Source organism: Astatotilapia calliptera, chromosome 5, assembly GCF_964374335.1.
Source record: "Astatotilapia calliptera chromosome 5, fAstCal68.1, whole genome shotgun sequence".
Classification (NCBI taxonomy): Eukaryota; Metazoa; Chordata; class Actinopteri; order Cichliformes; family Cichlidae; genus Astatotilapia; species Astatotilapia calliptera.
Window position 1 is genome coordinate 3,650,858 of NC_137426.1, and position 23,468 is coordinate 3,674,325.

Genomic DNA, 23,468 nt, shown 5'->3' on the forward strand with positions numbered 1-23,468 from the left:
GTGTGTGTGTGTGTGTGTGTGTGTGTGTGTGTGACTGCTCTAAAATGTACAGCATATGCAGCCTTTTGTTACCATCTCTCGCTGCATTCAGAATAAATGTTCTAAACAAGTAAATGCATTTGTTTAAAAATTCTGTATCTGTCCTCTTGAATTTTGATTTTTCTTTCTATCACATGCTTGTGTCTGTAATTATGGAATAATTTAAGGTATTTGCAGTTCATCTTTTAGTTCGAAATGAAGTCATCGTTGTTGCAGCTACCTCTCCAACACTGCCTTCTTCCAGAGTTAGACCACATTCTACTTTAACCCTCTGTTCATCTAACCTCAAAGCAAAGAACCAGGCACAGTTAGAGTGTTTTCAGAAGAAACTGCAACACAGTGGGATGTTGTGAAAAAAGATTGCATAACCAGTGTGTCATAGACTTCCTGTTATTTTCTTTCTCTCATACACCACATCATGTATACAATGAGAGGATGCAAAGTATGATGAGAAAAGAGTTGCGTTCAAAAGAAAATTAAGAACAATTGAGAGAAATTTACGAAACAACACTGGCGAGCGACAGACTGAAGAGACAAAGTGACCGAAGGAAACTAACTGCAGACTTCCAAAACCAACACGATGAAGTTCCTGCGACTCGTCGTCTCTCTGATGACAGGATCACTAAAGATCCTGTATATGCATATATATGTTTACTATATTTCAGTGTCTGAACTCTACAAGTCCTATCTGTATAAGAAGGACGTCTACAACCAACTGAAGTTCTCAGACACACAAATTCAATAACTGTACATCACATTTCTCTTTGCTCTGCAGGTTATGAGGCCTTCTTTGAAGTGGCTGCATATGCAGCATCATGGGTTCAATTCAGCTGCAGATAACCAAAAACAAATAAAAAAATATGATTATATTGATACATTTATTCCCAGCAGAACAACCTTAGCAAGCTCACAGAAGGATGTGTCAGAAAATACAGGCTGATTTTCTCTGTAACATGAAAAAAAAATAAAAATCTCAAGGTGGTCATTAAACATCTTGAACAGGCAGGTCGTGGGTACTACAAATGTATTTTATCAAAGATCAAACTTATGTCCTGTCATTAAGAACATGTTATTGGAACCTGGTAAGAAATGTGTGGATGTTGTTAAGACGGAGTAGTAGTAGTGATAGTAGCAGTACATGTGGTGTTTAACTATTCTTTAGTAGCTAAAAAGAACAATAAACAGTTCCAATATAATGAAAACCTTTCGCTTAGTGTAATCAGTCAGAGCTCGCTGAAAGAATTCGGATCATCCTTTCTGGAACTAAAAACTGAAACTCAGAGTTACCATCTTTTGACTTCCTCAAGTTTAAATTTACACTTACAATTTGTTGAAGCTGCTTTCTGGAACACAGCCCCGGTCTTCAGCTCTCAGAAATCTCTATTACAAACATTTCATCAGGTTTACCAGCTAAAGTGGATCTGTTATATGTTTTTGTGACTTTTTTCACATACATGTAAACATGTATGCTCTTGAATACCATTCTGGTCGTTTAGTTTTGGAGTAACCAACCAAATCAACAGTTCACTGCACAACCTCATCAGCTGGCACAGAGTCAACTGTTGGTTGTTTTTGAGGCCTAAAGACTAATATTGCATTAGATATATGACCAAAGTTTAAACAATAGTATGAATCTACTTTTAAACTGGTGCATGTTCATAATAAACACTGCCAGCGTTTTAAATAATGAGAAGGTTCAGGTCTCAGACTGTTCTACAAACTGTTTTAGGAGGGTTTATTTTCTAATATTGGAGCAGCATGTCACAGAGTTTTCATTCCTAATGTAGTAAAGTGTGAGTGGAAGTGTAGAAGGCATGCTTTTGTTTACCCAGTTAGTCCAAAAGGGAACAGAAATCTGAAAAACATGATCTGTCTCGCCTCTGATGCACAGAAGCCCCACCCACTAACAGTTCAAGACTTCCTTAAAAGGAAAGCTGTCTTAAAGGGGGAGGAGCTAAATAGTTTCTTTCAGATAGAGCATAAACTAAATCAAGTCTCCATAAGCAGCACTGTAAACAGACTGATTACATTCATCCATTCAGTTTCTAAAACTACGTATTCAGGGTCTCAGAAGGCCGGGGCCTCTACCCAAGCTGAGGGTATTTGAATTTGATCTGTAAAACATGCTCTACTAGAATATATCTGCATAATTTTTAAAATATGGAGCAAAATGCATCTCCTTCAAAGCAGAGTATTGATGATAGATTGATTAAATATGGATTGATTTCTATTTCTGGTTTTGTCCACAGACCCGGGGTCTGTGATTTCAGTTGTGGTTCACTGTCTGCATGTGCTGATGTTGCTGCTTATAGTCATCACATGGTTTGTCTTCAGATATCTCTGACATTTTTTCAATTTCGGAAAATCATTTATAATAAGATCTTTCTCATTTTATTTTACATACAATCACAAAATCAAAAACATAAAATGCAGAAATTATTGCATGGTTCATGCTAAATAGAAATGAGGATTTGTGGCCAAAATCATTAAAATACAATGATAAAACCTTTCTTTTTTTAATGTGTCTGAAGCACAAAGGAAAATAAATGAGCTAGTGTGTAGCATAAAATTGTACTACATAATATCTACACAAAAAAGCACAGCACAGTACCACACTCAGTGAAAATTCACCATCCAAGGCTGAAAAGTTAAGCCAACACAAGTACCAAAAGCTGCAGCTCCTCTAATGACTAATTCAGGTTTTCTCCAAATAGACTCCTGTGTTAAACCTCTCAACTTTATGGCAGAAGATGGAGACCATGGTCATGGTCTCCACAGCTTAATGTTACCTTTAACACATTTTTTTCTATTCCCTTTTTACTTGTACGTTGCCTTTAAGCATGTTCAGTATGTGTTTATGTATTGCTCTGGCCCTGATTATATGAAACTAGCATTTACATAAATCATTTCATTAGTTAAAAAGCAGAGAGATGCCAGTTAACACAACTTTCATCTGAGAGAAAGATGTCGCTGCTACTAGTACTGTTCAAAGAGGCAGACGAACATCTTAGATCCAACATTTAACTGCTGAAGATTAATAACATTTAAATTAGAAATATGTTTGACAAGTATTTCTGTGGATAGTTAGCGAGGCCTGCAGCACAGGTGGTCCTTCTGTTGTCTCGAAAACTTGCTAAACAGTTTTTACATTTAATTGACAAGTTTTATTTAAAACCTGTAATTTACTTCAGAGCAACACACTTTACACCTTAATAAGAAGTGAAAAGCCAACAGATCTAAAACATGTAGTAAATATAGGCTTTTGTCAGCAACACTTGCTGTTTTAAAAAAATGAATATTATAAAATGTGAACACACATTTATTTTAGTCTGTGAGTCACTGGCTTTAGTTTCTTCTTAAATATTGTTTTTCTGTGTGACATTATTTCACACATCATGGAGCAATTCATTTGTGCGTCCTTTCATAATGTACAAAATGGATTTTTATTAATAAATTAACTCCTCTTTTTTTCATTACATTGGAGCTTTTATTTGTGTGTGTGTTTGGGGTTTTTTAGGGCCTCATTTAACCATCTGAGGTGGGATTACATCAGATTGACTTCAGTTTGTGGAGAGCTCAAAGTGGCTAACACTTCACTTTTCTGAGTGAAATTCTAGCAGTCGTAGCGTACAGCCTGGACAAACTTCTACAAGTCTCAAAGTACACAAGCTTTTTTGCGCCACAGACCGGAATTTACAGAGAATTACTGGCAGCTGTGGTTGCCAGAATTTCACGGTGAAAGATGAACTGTAAATGTAGAACACAAAACGGTATCCTATTTTGGTAAAAATTAAAAGCACGGTATGTTTCGAGTAATTAACATACAGTTGTAACTTGTAAATTCAAATGAAAAAAGCAGCAAAGATTGTCATTCATACAGAGTTATTATGTAAATTGTAGGGTGATTAATTGTAGATAATGTTACAGATTTTTCCTGTTGTTTTCTAAGACAGTGTGCCATATTACTGTAAATTAATATATTTTCAACATATTAGTAGTGTAAAAATAAAAGCAAATCACCGTTTGTCAATCATCATCATTTACTCTTCTTGATTTAATGGTAATTTACCGTTGCCATTTTACAGTTTTCTAGGGTAATTTTTACATACATTTCTTACAGTGCAGTTGCAAAAAAAAAGAAATTTAGAAAACCATAAATTTCACACCCAAGGCTCAACTCTCACGGCCTGGTAGCAAATGACTCACAGACGGGTCCGTGGCCTGGTGGTTGAGGACCGCTGCCTTATAGGACAATTAATTACTAGTTCTTTTCTAATAATGTGTCACTGAAGTATAGATCATGAATGTTGCTGGTTATTTCCTGTCATGTTTAAAAGCTGAGGCTCACATTACTCTGTTGAACCATTCAGTCCTCAGCTCCATTGAAAACAAATCCTTCATGTTTTTTTCACAATTTTATTGTCCTATAACGTAAAAAATACAAAAAAAAAAAGATTCTATATATTTCTACACTTTTCCATTGATATTACATTAATCCAGACAATGTTATAACAATGCAAAATGCAAACAATGCATTAGTTGTATGACGTCCTTATACGCTCTGTTGTTTGTGCTACGTGTTACCCCAGAACTCTAAATACAAACATAATATAAATATAATAAAAACATAATACAAATTTGATTTGTCACAGTTGTTTATTTATGTGAAAAATACAAATTTTGTTTATAAACATCTAAAAGAACCAGCTCGAATAACCTGTAAAGGATGTAATCATGCTCAGTTTTACTTTAATATACCAATTTATTTACCGTAAATGTTGGGCTATAAGCCGCTACTTTTTGCACAAGCTTTGAACCCTGCGGCTTTTAGTCAGGTGCGGCTTTTCTATGGATTGTCCGTGATTTTTGTCATATCGTAAGACGATTTGTTTTGTGTGTTCCGCTGTTGTACGGCACTACGTTGCCTGGCGGAAGGATCGGGGTTCAAGAGTGGTATGTTAGTCACATGTCCGTCCGCCAGGCAACGTAGTGCCGTACGAAGTAGCGCGAAAAACAAACTTCAAAGTAGCGCTACGCGTTCAGCGGGAGGCGTGGATGATGAGCGGCGATAAACTTGCAAGTTATGCCCAAAAAGCAAGTTATGCCCAACTCCACCGGTGGATTCTGACAGCGTGGAAAAGTGTGAAAACATCCACGATCACCAACGGATTTTGAAGGGCTGGACTGCTGCATGATGGAGAGGAGGACACCGCCACGGCCCTTCTGAGGGTGTTCGACTCTGACTCTGACACTGACAATGAGGATTTCTTTGGTTTTGAAAGTGACAACGAAGGAGAGAAGAAGAGTGGATGACGAAGCCATCCTGAGCCTGTTTGTATCCGACACTGGAGAAGAGGACTTTGGTGGTTTTAGTGCGCAGGAAGAAGAGAAAGATGGTGGTGAATGACTGACTTTTCTTCTTGTTAAAGCTGTGTTACTGCACCTGAGCCTAAAAGGTAGGCCGAATCTATTGTTCTGGTGTGCTGTAGGCTACTGTTATGTACTACATGTGCAAATATGTACCCATAACTTGTTTTTCAAAATATTAATAAAAGTGATGTCTCCAAACAGCCATCTCTTTCCTGACAATTCCCTTTGTGCATATTCTCTTACATATGATAAGTCAACATTGAAACACCTGCGGCTTTTGGTCAGGTGCGGCTAATGTATGTACAAAACAGGATTTTCCCCTGATTTTAGCTTGTGCGGCTAATATTTAGGTGCGCTTTGTAGTCCGGGAAATACGGTATAAATCTTACAAAACTAGGGAAAAGTCTGCACTTCACACAGACAGCTGACTGAAAAGCACGTCACACTCAGTGAACAAATTTCCTTCGTGAGTGAAACACAGATGTCTGCTGTGGTGTTGTGATGTCCCATTTTCATATAGCATAAAACCAAATGTATGTTTTTTTAGATCCATGAGAAAATCTGAAAGACCCAGGAGGCTGCTGCTACAACTTTAATTCATGTGAACTAATTTAAACCGAACTCCTGCTGGAAGGAACAAAATATGAAGAACAAAATAACTGAAAATGAAACCTGACACTGTACAAACACAGATCAGTTTAATGTGCTGTGCCTAAAGCTCATCGATAAAAACATTCTCATGAACATCTCCAGCATGTTTCTAGCTCATATCCATGCTCTCTGTGGCTCCTATACCCCCACCCTCCCCTCCCTTGATGCTCTGGTAGATAGACGCCATGTCAGTGCTGGTTTTGATTTGATTGGCAAATTCGGCCATGCTGGGGCTTCTTTCCACCTCAGGTACAGCCAGCAGGGCGGCGACAGCACGCATGGCCGAGCGCCGCAGCTCCTCCTGCTTTTCAAACTCCTGCTTCACAGAACCGGCCTTCACCTGCAGGTGGAGGAAGGAGACGGAGACTTCATTTCAAGGCAGAGGGAAACTCAAGGTTACAACTCCAGGTTTGTAAAGATCTCTGTGTATTTTACCTTTAAACTATAAAAAAAAAGGTTCATAGAGAGTAAGGATGCGGTTTTTATAAATAATTTCTGGTAAGTTGTGTTTAAGAGACCATCAACTCCAATCCATGCAGTTTTTTTTTATTTTCTGAATCATAATGTTTTAATGAAGTGTTGATTTCTAAGACTGTGTGTCTGTTTGAGTACTTTGGTGGTGACGGTCGCTTTAAGTGGTTCCACCAGCCTGTCCAGTCTCTGGAGAACAGCAGCAGGACACAGAGAGACCAGTCTGGCCAGCATCAGGAAGGTCAACATCTGCACAGTGATATTAAAAACAAGGAGAAAATGATCAAAAATAAATCATTATTTTCTGATTGCTGGTGCTACTGAACACCCCAGAAATCATTCCACAGGACAGAAGGTAAAGAGGTGGATTATTTTTACTTTAACTATTTTTCCACCCACTCTGATATCATAGTGGTCTTTGAGTCCTTCCTCTACATGATCCAGGAACTGCAGGATGTCCAGCCCCTCCAGGCAGCTGTCCAGAAGACTGTACATACACTCAAATGCAGCTTTACGCACATCCAACCCATCATCAACAGTGTGCTTGAACGGACCCATCTCCACCTGCAGCACACAAACAGTAAAACGTCTGCACAGAGCATGAACAGAAACGCCTGCTGCTTCTAAATCAGCTAACTCACTTCTCTGATGAGGTCCTTCCTGATCTGGGTCTCTTTGTAGAGGTGAGGCAGCACTCTTCCCAGGAGACCGCGGATCAGAGACGGTTTGTTATGAGCTGCTGAGTTAAACATTACCAAGGCGATACGTCGCACATTGATGTCCTCATCCTGCAGGGTCTTCAGGAAGTCACCTGTCACACAGAGATGACATCACAGCTTTTTATTTTTCAGAGCCTCATCTGGGTTTTTATATTTGAGTCAGCATTAGACTTCAGTTTATATTTAAGATTAAATGAACATTTGTTTTGGTTTTTAAGTGGGATCATATGAGGAACTTATCTGTAGTCAGTGTATCACTTATCTGTCAACACATCCAAGCATCAATCTGTGGGGCTGAAAAATGCTACCAACAAAGAAGGGGGAAAACTGCAGTTCCTATAATGGCCACACAGGTTTGAGACAAATGAGAAGACTCCACTCAGGCAAGTCTGCTGGACCAGACAGGGTGAGTCCTCGTGTTCTCAAGGCCTGTGTATAAACTGTTCCTGATGAGTTTGAGTTTGCAGACAGTCCTGGTGCTGTGGAAGACATCTGTCCCAGTGGCCCCCAGGACTACAGACCCTTGGAAAGTCTCATCCTTGACCTGCTATGAGCTACAGTCAGGCCACATCAGGATCCCCTACATTTCGCTTACCAGCCCTGCGTCGGAGCAGAGGACCCTATTCATCTACCTGCTCAATTGTGCAGAATCCTCTGCAGCTCAACGTGACAAAAACCAAAGAATTGATTGTGGACTTTATGGGGATCAGGAAACCTGTTTCAATCCAGGAGGACAAAGTGGAGGACTATAAATACCTCAGAATAAACGTTGATAATAAGCTGGACTGGGTTAAAAACACCACTACACTCTACCAGAGTGGCCAGCGCCATCCTCTATGCCGTTGCATGCTGGGACAGCAGGCTGAGGAACAACTTATTCTATGCTGTTCTTATTGTCTTGGGGACACTGTAACCACATAATTTCCTCAGGGATTAATAAAGTATTCTGATTCTGCTTGAAAGGCGAGTCAATCTGATTATGAGACATGTTATACTATGTGTAATGATACTACCGGTACAAGCCTGTATTTCAATGCAGTGTGATTCTTCAGGAATTGAAAGGGAGAGCATACATCTACAATGAGTGATGTTACATCTGACAGCATTGACAAAATGAGGCTTGTTTCTCTGACATGAGATCACTGCTTCGTGATGTGCCTCGAGCTGTTGAAAAGATGCAGGAATTTTAATTTTCTGTGTGAACTGGATCTGGCGTGACTCTGAGGATCATCACAAGCTTGCAAGGAGATTATAAGAACATTATGGAGCCAACAAGGTGAAAAATATCCGCAGTTAGGGAGCATTTAGACATGATATCTCCTAATAATGACACACATCTTCTCAAATCAATCTCAGAGAGGATGGTTGGTTAGAGGTGTCTGTGTGTATAGCAAAAATAAAATACAGAACCTGATATCCGCTGGTATGCACCCCACATGTATTATCACAGCTGGGCTGCTGTACATCGAATGAACAGTAGATGTCATTACTTCAAAATGAGCAATTGTTCGGAAAGATTCGACACATTCATGGAGCTTCATCGCACCATCACCATCTACAAGTGTTCCAGTCTACCCGTTGGACCAGGTCAGCAATTAAAGTTTTAGGTTTAGAACTTGCTTTCACGCAGCCTTTTCCAAAGGGAAACACCAGAATTGCTCGGCTACCTCTGCAAATCTGCATATGTGAGCCATTAACGTTTCACCATGAAACTGAATCTTAGAAAAATGTTCCCACTTTACTGTAAAAAGATGAAGAGTAATGATGTAACATGGGATGCAAACATTTACCTATGCAGTCTTTCAGCAGTGAATCTATAGGTGCCGGGTGGTCAACAATAGTGAACTTGATGGCTGTTACCACGGTGCTGCGAGCTAAAGGAGAACCTGTGGAGACAATGTAACAAAAATAAAGATTTTTGTATATATTTTTTTCTCATTCATATTGAAGCCATATTAATACAAAATGTCAAGACCATGTACAGAAACAGAGATTGACCATGAAGATGTTAATTCTGCATTATTTGTTGCATCTGACATAAAAAACAAAAATATAAAACAGTTCTTAAATATCATCCTACCAGTTTTAAGTTGTTGTTTAAGTCGAGGCAGAAGTGCTGCCGGATTGACTAAAGTGAGTTTTCCCAAACATTCAGCCACCAGGTTCCTGGTGCCCTCCTCCTGACACTCGCAGTTCTGAAACAGCAAGGCCCACACAGACTCTACATGGGGCGAGAGACTGGAGGCTGGACAGACACTGAACAAAGAGAGAGAGGAGGAAGGAAACTTTAAGAAAACTTTAAACTTATTTTATTCAACATATGTCATGCAAATTTTGTTGCAAAGCTTTGCAAAGTTTTTTGGCAAAATCTATCATTTTTATCAGCTTAAATATTAAACTGTTACTGCAAAATTCACACTTAAACTGCAGTGAACTCATAAATGATGCTTTTCAATGATCACCTGCTTCAGAGAACAACAACAGATTATGGTGAATTAAATGCACACACACACATTTAGCCAAACATTCAACAGAACACACACCTGATGACTTCTTTGAGGGAGTGAAGGAGCAGGTACTGTCTCCGTGGCTGGGCTGAGATCTCCTTCAGGAGGAAGGGCAGGTAATCGCTCAGGCAGCCGACGGCCATGCTGCCTAAAGCGCAGGAGGCTGCCGTCTTCACCTGAAATCACAAACAAGATGTCCACACAGTCGGCTGTCTGAGCTTATTTAACCTTTGTCGCATTAATTCATCGACTGAACTAACCCACTCTACTCTCCACACAGTTTGCTCCACAGAGCTAAAGCAACATCTCATTCTGAAGGATCTTTTTTACTGATTGTCAGATCTCTAAATCTTCTTTAAGCTCTGTTTTCACACCTCCTGTTTCTGGCCGTTGTGAAACAACTATCAGACACTGAAGAAGCACTTACCTAATAAGTAGTAAAACAAACAACTGGCACTGATATCAAAGCAGTAAAAGGGTAAAAAACAAAACGGACTTTTTGACTAATTAGGTTTCAATATCAAGGAAATGTAACTGTGATGTGGGGGAAACAATCAGTTTTCCTTTGTGGAAAATAAACAATCGGATTTGGAGAAGCTCTTCTTTTAACTAAAAGATAAATTTATTCATTGTGAATGAAAAATTTAAATATTCAGATGTGGATAGTGTGTCCTACCTCTTCACTGGTGGAAGAGAAAGCCTCCAAGATGACTCCCTGCACCTCCTTACTTCCTCCCAGACTGCCCTTCCTCCCCACCTCCCCCAGACACAACAGGGCGAGGACACGAGCAGCCTCTGGAGAGCCGGGATTCTTCACCTGAGGAGAGGAGAGGGCAGAATTTCAATGAGGTAAGTGTTAAAGTAATAACAGCAAAGAAAACAAAGGTGGCTTCTAAGAGGACAGTTTCAGATCAAATTTTATAAAACAAACAAACACGAAATTTGTCTAACAAATTTATATCTCATGTCTGTTTGTGTCACATTCTTAGAGGAAACCTCCATTGAAGCTAAAGCAGAGTACAAATGCCAGACTCTCACACCTGCTGTATGAAGCCGGCCACAGTGCCAGGAGTCTCTTTGGGAGAAGCAGAGGACAGAGCAGCCACACAGTGAGCGACTGAGTGGTAGGACTGCCTATGGACGATGCTGCCATCTGCAGAAGACTGAGATCTGTGAAACGGCTCCATGAGAGACTTCAGCAACTGACTGAGAGGAGAGGAGAGGAGAGGATTATAATCCCGGGTGTAGTATTTGTGTTGATATGTTGCTAACACTAAATGGACTGATCTGATTAAATCTTCCAGTTATAGTTTAACAAAGGTGCTGGGAAAAATGTTCTGATTCATATCAAACAATATAATTAAAGATCTTTAAGAAAAATTACAGATAGAAATAAAAAATCTTGAGCAAACAGGAAGAGTGCAGACGGAAAACGTAGACCTGTCAGAGTAGAATCCAACCAAGCATTTGCGCTGACCATTATTATATTATTCTGTAAAAAATATATCATACACGAAAATAAGTGTACTGCAGTGATTGAGGCATTTCACCCCAACTGAATGTTCGTCTGGTCTGGATCCAAGATCAAGCTTTGCCTGAACAAAAAGCATTTTCAGGTATATGGACAGTATGTACACAAATGATAGAATATAATTAATCTGATGAAGGTCACATGGACTGAAATATACACACAGTCGGAGGAAGACACACTATACATCTTGCTCATATGTTAATCGGCAGTACAGGAACATCAACATGACTTGCTGATGCAATGTTGGGTTAGTTGAGGCTAACCAGGTCACTTGTGGTCATGATTAACATGTTTTAAACAAGACTTTAGCAGCTTGTGAGTGCAGAGTCTGACTCTTATCTGACAAACCTTCAGGGGAAAGACTTGCTTTACTGCCACTTTAAATAGAAGATGTTATCAGGTTGTGTCATTCTCCTGGTTTGGTTTAATTATCTCAAAGTCAACACAGAACAAACTGACTCATGCTTATTTTCTCAGACCAGACAAACTTCTCCAAAGCCAGAGAAGACATTACACAACAGACTGAGTATTCCTCCCTCCGAATACTGAACTGATATTTATCTGTAAAAACTTTGGAGTTCCCCTGCAGATGGTAATTACATGAATATTCATTTCTTGGAGATAACACTCACACTGACGTCTACACCCAGGGGATGTGATTTAATGTGGACTCCTGGGAATCTGATGGTGTTTCAATGCGCTGTTTCATATTCTTGCTGTCTAATAATATAAAATAATGACTTCTAATCACTTAAACACATTTGAACTGTGGCTTTTGGAAGGTTTTCATGGCATTTGATGAGATAACTACTGTTTACATGCCTGAGGGAAACACTGGAATGATGCACTGCTGCTCTTTTAAAAATGTGGGCTAAATTAGAGGCTTTCCAACAACTATTTAAAAACATTTGATTCATATCAGTGATTAAAATTCATTATAGTTTAACGAAAACATTATAAATAAGCCATTAGCAATAATCCTCAGCACTAAACAGCTTTCCCACTCCAAAACTGTTGATCTGTCCAGTGTTATTAGGATAAATGACCCAAAGAGATTCACAACCACATCCTATCTTACCTGTAGCTCAGATTACTGGTTTTGGACAGCACCAGTGCTTGCAAGTACTCGAGTATTGCTTCCAGAGTGCTACCCTGCAGGAGCGGTGAATGGATGAGTCTGAAGACTCCCGGCAGAACAGACGAGCTGATCTTAGCCAGAGTCGAGGGGTAGGCTTTGGCCATACCGGTGAGCAAGGTGATGGACACCTAAACAAAGGCAAACTACAGGTAGATTCAACCACAACATGTTTCATGTGTCCAACAATGTCTGCAGGCAACATCCTGTTTTAAGGAAAGCTGACTCAGCGGCCTGTGAACTTTTGAGTCATGCAGCTACACTAACAGAGAACAAGGAGAAAAAATCTAAATAAAAATCAAAATGAGCAGAATAAGATCCCCGCTTTCCACCAACACATGTAATCTGAGCCCTAAACTTTATGTTTGATATTCCTTAACCCACTTCCTAGATGTATATGTTTTTCTTGGTGTGAACTATATGATGGAACAAAAAGAACCACCTCCAAAAATCTGCAATTACACATTTTTTACCATAATACGACATAAAATAGGCACATTACTGCTTTCTAAAAGGCAATCTCAAAAAGTAAAACTTCCTGTCACTGTCTGTCTAAGTTCAAATGTCATGCACATGCACGTTGATTCATTTATGAAAAAAAATTATATTCTATAGATTTAATTCTTGACCTGATTCATGTGCATGTTCGGTTCAGTGCCTGTACCTGTGAAACATGCATGTCACTCTCATCCACCAGAGTAGGAAGTTCGCTCAGCACGGGCTCCAGGGCTGCAGGTTTAATGCTGGCAGCGTGATGAGTGACCAGCGCCGTCAGACACGCCAGCGTCCCGAGCTTCAACGCCCGCTGATTCTTCCTCAAGAAAGATCCCAGCACAGAGAGCGCTTCTGGCAGGATGGGTGACATGTCGATCTGTAGAAAAGGACAGGAAGTTACTAAAATCTTTCAAATTAAATAATGTGTTCATTAAATTAAAAAAACAAAACGAAAGTCATAATAAACCTTTAACGGAGAGGCAGCGATGAGGGTGATGGTCCTAACTGCTGTTAGTCTTGTGATCTCATTCTTTAATCTCTCCAGAAAGATCGCCAAGACTGCCTGAACTTCTGCCCTCAGGTGGTCACCAAGGTGACAAACAATGTGACCCATACAGGAAATCGCTCGTTCTTTTACTTCCTGGTCGATGTCTGTTGCTTTGAGCCGCTTCATCGTTACAGAAAACACCTTTGGGAAAAATAAATAAATTAAAATTATAAAGAAAAGGTAGAACCTGTTCCACACATCAGGAAAGCCTTGTGAAGGCACCAGCACAGCAGCACAAAATTCCTGGTGCCAAAGTATGAACCAGCGATGTCAGAGACCATGAAGAGGGAGCAGTCACAGAACCTTTTGATCACAGTTTGTTTCAGATGTTTTTAAAATCTATAATTCTGTAGAAATACTTTGATTCAGGCAAGCAGGAAAGCACCGGCAAAGTCATGTTTGTTCATTTTCCTTAGACAAATCACAGTATTTAACCTGCCATTCACAGTCGTTTTTCATTAATTCTTTGCTCCCACAACACATGAAAAATGATAAATAGACAGGATGCTATGGAGCACAATTAAATTAAACCGCCTCAGACCAGAAAGCAAAACAGTCCTGAGCTATTTCACCTCTTTAACGAACGGTTTAGGGTCAAATCCTCCTGCTTGTCCCTGCGGTCTCATCACTTTGACCAGGTGCTGGATGACCAGCAGAGCCTCTGAGGTGATTTTATAGAACGTGTCCTCAATGCATGCAATCACTGGGGGCAGCAGCACCTGCAGGGGTCACAGCACAAGTTAGTCTTTACATTCTCATTATTGTTGAAAAATTTAGTGATTCAACTTTTTAAAGCTGCAGATCCCCCGAGTCATTATGAGAGACAGTGTACAGGTTTCAAGACAAAGCCTTAAAAGAAGTTTTTGAAACCTGCATGTGTGGCTGAAAGGCCTGAGGAGGGTGGGAGAGGAGCAGGACGTTGAAGAAGGAGAGCGCATCGATCCTCATGGTGGACAGGGTGGATTTGTCTGTCAGGGAGAAGACGATGCCTGCAGGAAGGAGGGGACAGGAACAGAAAGAAAAAAAGAAAGAAAGAGTGGGAGTAAGGAGCCAAAATACAGCAGCTGAAGTGAAAGAGAAAAGCTACTGGGAGACTTAGGAACAGCCGGTTGTAGGAAATGTGTGAGTTTTAGATCTTAAAGATCTTAAAGATCTCCCTTAAAGTCTATGTGACTTTGCTGAAAAGAGAGTGAAAGTTTCTGACCAGTTTGACGGTTAAGAATTAATTTGTAATGCATGTGTGTGTGTGTGTTCCTGTCTAGCTATCTTTGTGAGGACCGAAATCTGCATTCTACTATACTTGTGAGAACCAACAGTCATTTGTGAGGACACGCAACCCGGTCCTCACAAATTTGAAGGCATTTAAAGGCATTTTTGGGGCTCAAAATGTGGTTTTAGTGTCTGGGTTACAATTAGGTTATGGTTAGGTTTAGGGTAAGGGTTAGGCAATCATTTTTAATGGTTAGGGTAAGGGGCTAGGGAAAGCATTATGTCACTGAAGGACCTCACTAAGATAGTTGAATGGGGTTGTGTGTGTGTGTAGGTGTGTGCCTACCAGGTATCAGGGCAGGTATATGCTCTTCCAGGGCTCCCGGTACAGTGTGAGCCAGCTCAGTGAGGAGACAGAAGCAACCCTGTCGGAATTTGATGCTCTTCTCCTTCAGCTGTCTGTGGAGGGCCTTTACAGTCGCCGGCACCTGGACACACAAATCGCCGCACAATTTATTTCTGCAATTCATATTTACGAGACGCTCAGCAGAACTGGAAGACTGCAACATCTTAGATATGGACACGTTTGTTTAAAGGCGAAGAAGCTCAAGCAGGTTTTTTCAGACAGAAAGTGAAGGGTCTGTTTAGGCTCATATATGGGATAAGCATGCAGGCATTTGGAATTGTAAATCATAGAGAGCTACTCTGATGGAGTCCAAGAATAAAAAGATGATGCTAGAAATGAGCAAAGATCAGCTGATTTGCCTGGACTGTTAGGTAGTCTCGACTCTGTAGCCTGCCTTTTAAATTTAAATACCAAACATCTTTGAATTTTAGGTAAGTCAATGACACCTTTAAAAATGTAATTTAAATTTATCTACTTTTCAGCTCTACTTGTGAAACTCAATTAAACTCCATCCAAAAACTTCTCAGCACCTGTTTTTTCAGCAAGGCGACTGCCGGCTCCTCCTCTCTTCTCACCCCGGGATCTGAACCAGACACGATGAGGCTGTGGCGACTCGATGCTACCCGTGTTTGTCTCAGCAACGTTGAAAAAGCAGTGAAGACGTCGGCCCTGACGTTCTCCTCGCGCTCCTTGAATCGTGCCAGCAGAGCGGGGCAGATGGAGGAGTAGAAGGAGAGCAGGAGGTCCAGACGCGTGCTGATCAACGCCTCCAGACACTTGATGGAAGAGCGCCGCACCTTCCAGCTCATGTCATCGTCATCACTGTACTCGTCGTCTGACTCTGAGTGAAGTCGTGAAACGAGAATAAACTCGATTTGCTTCATACAGGTGACGGATGGAAGACAGCAAAACTCAAAAGATCTCACATTTTGTTGTGTGAAGTTTGTAATAGTTTTAAGAATCGACAGACTCAATCTGAACAAAAACAGCCGCTTTTGTTGAAAAGTTCTTTCTAAATCAGATAAACTCACTTAAAGAATACAGGTACAAAAATCATCCATATGCAGCCTAAATGTCTTTGACTTCAGTGTTTTTAATGTAGTCTGTGTTCATACGAACATTTCATGCTTCAATGTCAGTTATAAAGACCTGCTTTAAAGACTGATATTTATGTTTTAAAATACATATGAAAATGTAAACACCAACAACATAGAGGCCTATTTGGGAACCAAGAAAACAGCATTAAAGAATAAAGGTTGTCCTGCTGTGGTGTCAGCTGCAGGTAAGGACTGTTGTTCTCTCTGAGCTCTCATTTGTTCACATTTTCACGCCACTGAAAATGGACAAATGATCAGTTATCATTTGGCCATTTGGAATGTAACCATGGATGTACAGATCGTAATTGCTGGATTAATTCAAAACTAGACACCTAAAACATGATGATTGATTACCATCATGTTCTGTATGTTCCTGTTATTTGCTTCCTGTTAATAGTTTTTCTGCTAAATTTCTATTCACAGACACACAGATCTCACACACCTTCCTCAAGCTCATCATCTATGTCCATTCTATCTTCATCTTCCTCCTCGTTGTCATCATAGTTGTAGTTGGGGTCAAAGGTCATATACTTAAGACAAAGCTGAGTCACTGTGGCAATGTGAGGCGACATCTCCTTTGGACACCTGCCAATCAGGAAGTAACAGAAAGAGCCACAGTAAGGACACGGAGTGTGGGTATGTACACCTGTGGGTCATGCTGAGGGGACAATGACCTGTTTACAACATGGACTGAACAGAGGTCCCAATAGTGCAGACCTTACCAAAGTGTGGGGCCCGCCCCCCTATGGGGGGGGGGGTGCAGAGCCATTACAGGGGGGGGGCGTATGAAAAGGGGGGGAAAAAAACAAAACGCTTGGACACTGCTAGCACGGGGCGCCTCCACAAACGCAAAGCAGGAGATGAAGCATCGCTGAATATGTTTCCAAACCAACTTCATTCTAAGCCAAAGACTTGAAAATATGGTGAAGCATATCTGCTCTTTGGCTTCACCTGCACAAGTGCTGAGGTAGGTCTCCCTGCAGGGTTGGTTTTCCCTGCGTCGGGAGCAGCGCTGGGCTGTTCAAATCACGGACTAACAGTATCCCACAGCTGTTTATGCTTTTAAATCCATTTTGCACAGAGAGGCATTTTTTGAAAAATGTATTGATAGCAATGTTGAATATTATTACACATGAAAAAAAAAACAACTACACGTAAAATAATCACACAGTGACGCCTCTGCCTTTCTAAATAGAGAGACAGTAACTGCGTGTGTGTGTGTATGTAAGTGTGTAAAAAGTGCAGACAGTCAGATTAACAGTATTTTGTCTCTATCTGCCATTCTGCAATTCATCTCATGTAAACAATAACGTGGCGCACAGCGTGACGTGAAAAAAGGCTCATACCTTTGACATTGCGTGACGAAGTCTGTATTCCTCGTCCACACGTAAACGCAAAAAAGGAGTTTTAAAAAATCTCCGTTTTAGGTGATTCCAAACGCCGTTTACGTGTGGACGAAACAGCTGCGTGTTCAAAAATACCCGTGTAGGTGTGGATGTAGTGTAAAAGAGTTAGTAGCTTATTTTATTACTACCTGTAATTTATTGCAGTTTACTTGTATTTGCTTAATTGTTTACTAAATGTTTGAGGTGTGAAAGGGAGCAAAATATGGGCGTGTGTGGTTGGAGGATGTGTTTGTGCGTGTGCATGAGAAGGGGGGGGCATTTTTCTTGTAAAGCAAAGGGGGGCTTAGCAAAAAAAGTTTGGGAAACACTGCTATAGTGAATGTATATAAAGACTTGCTTCAAGGTAACAATTAGAACAGGGTTAGGTCTGTAGAGCTTCTGGTTATAGTCAGTGTAACTCTGTGGGAAATCAGCGTGAAAATATTGTCCCCTAAAGTGATGGAAACATGACTTTGTTTGTACCTGCGTATAAAAGCTTCAAAGGCCTGGAAACAATACTCTCTCAGCTCATCATCTTCTACTCCGGTGAACTTTACCACCATTGGGATCAACTTCTCTAAATGTTCACCTACAAACCACAAAGAATGGGAAAAGAATCTACACTTTAGATGTTTTTCTTCACTAAATGACACAAAAAATGCATGAAGAACCAAAGTTAAAAAAGATCCACGAGTCTGCAGCCATGTGGGGGCTTCATACAGTGCAAGGGCACCAGATGAAGGGCCAAGAGCCGACTTCCCCCTACAGGGAAAGTTGGAGGAAAGTCATCATCTTAGCTATCAGTGCTAAATTGAATTCTAGATCATCTGAAAGGCATTTACATGTCTGAGTGTGGAACATTTGCTACATTAGTGAAACTAAGAAGATGTATTCTATAAAAAACAGTCAGAATACAGGAGCGCTGGACTATCAACATCTGAAACCTTTCAGAAGACCGGTCACTGTCCTACTAGTTTGTTTCCCCATTCAGCACTGAAGGCGGCATAAACACAGCATCAGCTCACCGACTCGATGGCCGCCCTGACGACTAATGGTTGCCAGGCACTGGATGTATGTTCTTGTCATTGATGTGGGCGGACCCTTGGCCAGCTCTTTCATCAGGTGTTCTGTCAGCTGGGAGAAGAGGGCAGGGCTGCAGCAGGGCACCAGGTGACCGAGAGCTAAGATGGAGCGCTTCCTGACCGCCATTCTGGGGCTGGTTAACTGCAGCATCCAAATGACGAATGAATGAAGAAACATTAACGAGCAGATAAAGGGACAAATGAGTAAAAATACAATCAAATAAACTGTACAACAAAATGAATGAAAGTCATCATAAAGCTGTTAAAGCATACAGTAAATATACTGAAAGCAACGTGAAATGAGAGAAAGTGATGTGCACGATTCTTATAAAAACGGGTTTCTTATAATAATATGAAAAATATCCTGCTATCTTAAGTATAGTAATAATTATGTCTAAAAACAGATGACAGTGATTTTTTGGGTTGTCATGGTAGCACTACACTGTAAAACCACAGTTAACATTTGAGCGGCTGAGTGTTTCTCACCTGAGGCAGCAGGCTGGAGAGCAGAGAGCTGTGGAAACTGACCAGTGCACCACTCAGCCTGTGGAAAAAAAGCAAACAGTGAAAAGCTTAAAAGTTCAGCAACGTGTACAGTGTGTGTGTGTGTGTGTGTGTGTGTGTGTGTGTGTGTGTGTGTGTGTGTGTGTGTGTGTGTGTGTGTGTGTGTGTGTGTGTGTGTTTGAGCTGGTACTTTTCTAATGTGGGACAGTCATCACGTTTGGACCGAGATCTTGTTTTTACCTTCCCAACATGTCCGACAGGATGTCCAGGGCCTCTAACTGCACAGACACATCATCGTGTTTCCCCATGGCACCAATCAGCTGGGAGGTAATCTTCTTACACACGCTGCCTGTCAGAGTCAAACCTGTGGATCCAACCCAAAACAAGGATGTTTAAAGAACTTTGAGCTTTCACTGCCTTCAAATGATCAGACATCCTGATTTCAGCTCACATTAAGGACTGTAGTTGCTGAATAATTGTGACAATTAAGCCCAGATGGCAGCGAAAGTGTGCAAAAATTAATGGTGAAAAAGTGACAATTTACAATTATTGGTTATTATTTAGTGAAAACACAAATATGGCATGTTGTAGCTGTGTAGGTAATTTCAGACACTTTTACATGCAGTCCCAGGAAAATTACAAATTTATTAAAGTAAAATATGAATGACTGTCTACAATGTAAGCTTTGCTTCTATGCCATGTATTATTGATGCTCTTCATACTCTCGAAGTTGCCCCTTTAACATGAGATGGAAATCCACCATTAAAAGCTGATCATCACGACGAGGAGACAGGTGGGAGGACAGTGAGCGCTCACCTGAGGATGTGAGTGGCAGCTCTGCGATCACGGTCTTCAGTCCCATGCTGGAAATGTCCCTCAGCTGCTCTTTGTCCGACGTCATGTTTGAACACAGCACGTCCACCATCGTCTCCACCTGGGGCTCCTTCACTTTGCTCACCAGAGGCGCCAGGCTTAAAAACAAACACACCAAGTTAAAAAATGTCATAATTTTGTTTCAAACCACTATTTGTTTAAATAATTATGTGATAGAAATATGACCTGTAGTATCTAACCAAGCACTTTGCAAAAACAAAAAGGTGGCTATCTAACACACAGCCTGCTACACAGACACCATCAATACTTTAAGTCCAGCAGAAATGAAGGTACCACTCTCATTTTAGTGCATTAACACTCTTATAGCTTGCCTTCAAGACCTTGAAAGGGACAAAATCATTGACCGCCTTACATATCACCGCCTTTACCCAGGGGATGCCATACCCTGCATTTACGGACTTCCTAAAATCCACAAGGAAGCTGTCCCACTCAGACCCATTGTCAGTAGCATAAACTCAGCCACTTACAACATCTCGAAACACCTTGCTACTGTCCTAGCACCTCTTGTGGGGAACACCCCACATCACATCAAGAACTCCACCGACTTCACCGACAAGGTCCAGAAACTTACCCTGGACCCAGATGAAACCATGGTGTCCTTTGATGTAGTCTCCCTCTTCACTTGCATACCCACCACGGAGGCAGCGGAGACTGTCAGAAAACGACTACAAGAAGACAGCTCCTTGGAGGACAGGACCAACTTCACACCCGATCAGATTTGCACACTGTTAGACCTCTGCCTCACCACTACATATTTCAAATATAACGAGGGTTTCTACAGACAAAAACATGGCTGCGCCATGGGCTCCCCCGTGTCACCTTTTGTAGCCAACCTTTACATGGAGGAAGTGGGCCATCTGACCTCAGGAAATCACATGATAGGGTGGGGCCAGGTTTCAGAATGAGCTCACCCGAAACCCTGGCTGATTGGGACCTACACCCGCTTTCACACCTTGGCTCATGTGATTAGGTAGAGGCTCGTCAGGGGGTCCTTTGTCCCTCTTTGGGGGGAAACTCCCACTGGGTTTAAATCTGGGACTCTCCACCATTTGACCTTAGAACTGAAGAAGCTTCTCGGATGAGAGGTGAAACGTCTTCAAGCAACTTAAACAAGTCCAGACGCTTTTCTTTGCAAGCTCCTTAGCCTACGATGACCTGGATGACTGAGAACCTTCACAGACATATTAACACTCTTATCCTTATTTAATTCAATTCAGGTCAATTCTGTTTTATTTATACAGCGCCAAATCACAACAACAGTCACCTCAAGGTGCTTTATAGTGTAAGGTAGACCCTACAATAATACTTACAGAGAAAAACCCAACAATCATATGACCCCCTATGAGCAAGCACTTTGGTAACAGTGGGAGGCTCCCCGCTGAACTCTGATATAATGCTGTCACTTTCCATTACCTTTATTCAAAAGACAAAAGTTTCCAGAAACAGACTTTCGAGTAAATGGGAGTAGATGATACAGTAAAACTTAAAATAGTCTATAACTCAAGGGTTGGGGATAATGCAGCCCTCTGGTGGTTAAACCTAGTTAACCCTTCCACAGAGGATAGTTACAAAGAGCACCTTTCTAGGAATCCAAAAATAAATCTGGATAAATAAAATACAGTTTACATGAACTAAAGGGCCCGTGGTTGAAGCTAACCTTTGACCCCTGACCAGACTGTGGAGTTAAGGAAAGAAAACACACCAGGACACTGACTTCTGGCACCGGTTCACACTGTGCGTACGAGTGAGATTTTTACCATTTCACAGCCAGGTTCTGCACCTCCCCATTCTTGTCTTCCAGCAGTTTGAGCAGCATGGTCACAACTCTTCTCTCGCTGTCCTCGTCCAGCTTAATGCTGTCCTTCTGCAACTCCAGCATCAGGTCATTGGTGGCCATGAACCTGCACACACACACACACACACACACACACACACACATAGAGACCAAAGTTAATAAACTGATCTGTGAATCCTTTCAGTAATCCTTCTTTTCATTACTGCCTCAAAAAAGGGTCAAATAATGAATTAAGTGTCTAGATTTGTTTAGATGTCTATTTATTCTTTAATTAGATGCTTTTTCGACACTTCTGTTACAATTGTGGTCTTTCAGTAAAGATGTGCACATTACTTGTCCAATAAATATTTAGCTCATCAATTCAATGACAACAAAGAGAGAGGTAGAGGTTGGTATTATTAAGTAATTCAAATCTATACTTGTGTTGTTGTTGGCTTATAGATGTGTTTATAACACTCAAAGAGTTATCAAAACATGTAAAACAGTTGCAGAATATACTTTTCTTGGTCATACATGGCAGTAAACCCAATATGTGTTCTCCAGTGTTAAAAACATCTCCAAAGATATTTTGCAATGTATTAAAAGATTTTTAAGACAAAATAAAATAACAAAAATCTCCAACATTCTTGAACCTACTGCTATCTACCTGGACAACAACGACTCACTTTATCAAAATATAAAACTATTTAGATCATGAATTTATCATGTTAGCAAAAAATCCCTACTTCCAATTTCTGTAATTGAGTACTTTAAAAAAAATCACAGCCGACACAGATATTTACAAACATATTTTGATAATGATTAAATTAGTCAATAATATTAATATAATATTTGGAGTTTTTTATGAAAACGTAACCTTGGTTAGGTAAAATTGTTACATCTATTTTTTGTTTTCAGGTAGAGAAAACTAATAAATGATGTGTCGATTAAATAAAAGTAATTAAGACTGTATAGAGGGCACTATTGTCTCCTCTGTGGTAAAATGGCACACACAAGTGGGGGTTTTAAAAAAGTGTCATCTCACTGTGAGAGCTGCTCACTGTTTCTTACCTGAAGTCTTTGTCAGTGGAGGTCATTTTCTCCAACAGGTTGGAGATGTGGTAGGACACACTCGACATCTTTCCACTGTTTAGGCTGTCACTCAGGCTGAGAAAAAGTTTTTTTCCAACGGTAAACTCAGAAAACTGGCCACCAGATTTAAGCCGACAACATGGCGAGGCTAGGGGGGGCAGAGAGGAGAGCTGACGGCCTGATGGAACCCGACACTCGGCGTGCCCGGCCAAAAATAGACGGCAAGGGAAAGTGGTTCAGCTTTGTGGCGCCGCCGTGTGGACACACGGAGTCCAACCGGCCATACGGAGGCGGTAATGTGCCGATAAACCGAGTTTCAAGTCTTATTTTTACGCTAATTTGCCGAAAAAAATGCCGACGGTTATCGGTTAGCATTAACCGTTTGGAGTTTTATCCCAACTTTATTGATAAACAAATTCAACAACAATTACAGTAGCCGTTTAGATTTTTTTCTCCTCAACTTTATTGATAACTCACACATGCAGCACAGTTTGGGTTAACTGTGTTCTTCATGTAACCACGTAATAATAACAATAAGAACAATAAAAATAATTATTATT

General features: G+C 40.7%; 1 protein-coding gene across 1 annotated transcript; it reads right to left on the minus strand.

Annotated features, from left to right (window-relative positions):
• Positions 1 to 5,786: 5,786 nt before the first annotated feature.
• cand2 (cullin-associated and neddylation-dissociated 2 (putative)) lies at positions 5,787 to 23,328 on the minus strand. The gene is made up of 24 exons (XM_026166685.2): positions 22,888 to 23,328; positions 21,800 to 21,943; positions 19,965 to 20,119; positions 19,389 to 19,512; positions 19,131 to 19,188; positions 18,588 to 18,786; positions 18,046 to 18,151; positions 16,620 to 16,762; positions 15,611 to 15,921; positions 15,021 to 15,162; positions 14,336 to 14,454; positions 14,038 to 14,184; positions 13,385 to 13,606; positions 13,088 to 13,294; positions 12,367 to 12,554; positions 10,798 to 10,963; positions 10,434 to 10,574; positions 9,794 to 9,933; positions 9,331 to 9,506; positions 9,041 to 9,136; positions 7,173 to 7,342; positions 6,931 to 7,095; positions 6,673 to 6,780; positions 5,787 to 6,400 (listed from the first exon to the last, which is right to left on the minus strand). The coding sequence occupies exons 1-24, from the start codon at positions 22,953 to 22,955 to the stop codon at positions 6,170 to 6,172; spliced, it is 3,726 nt and encodes a 1,241-aa protein (XP_026022470.1). The 5' UTR covers positions 22,956 to 23,328; the 3' UTR covers positions 5,787 to 6,169.
• Positions 23,329 to 23,468: the final 140 nt, after the last annotated feature.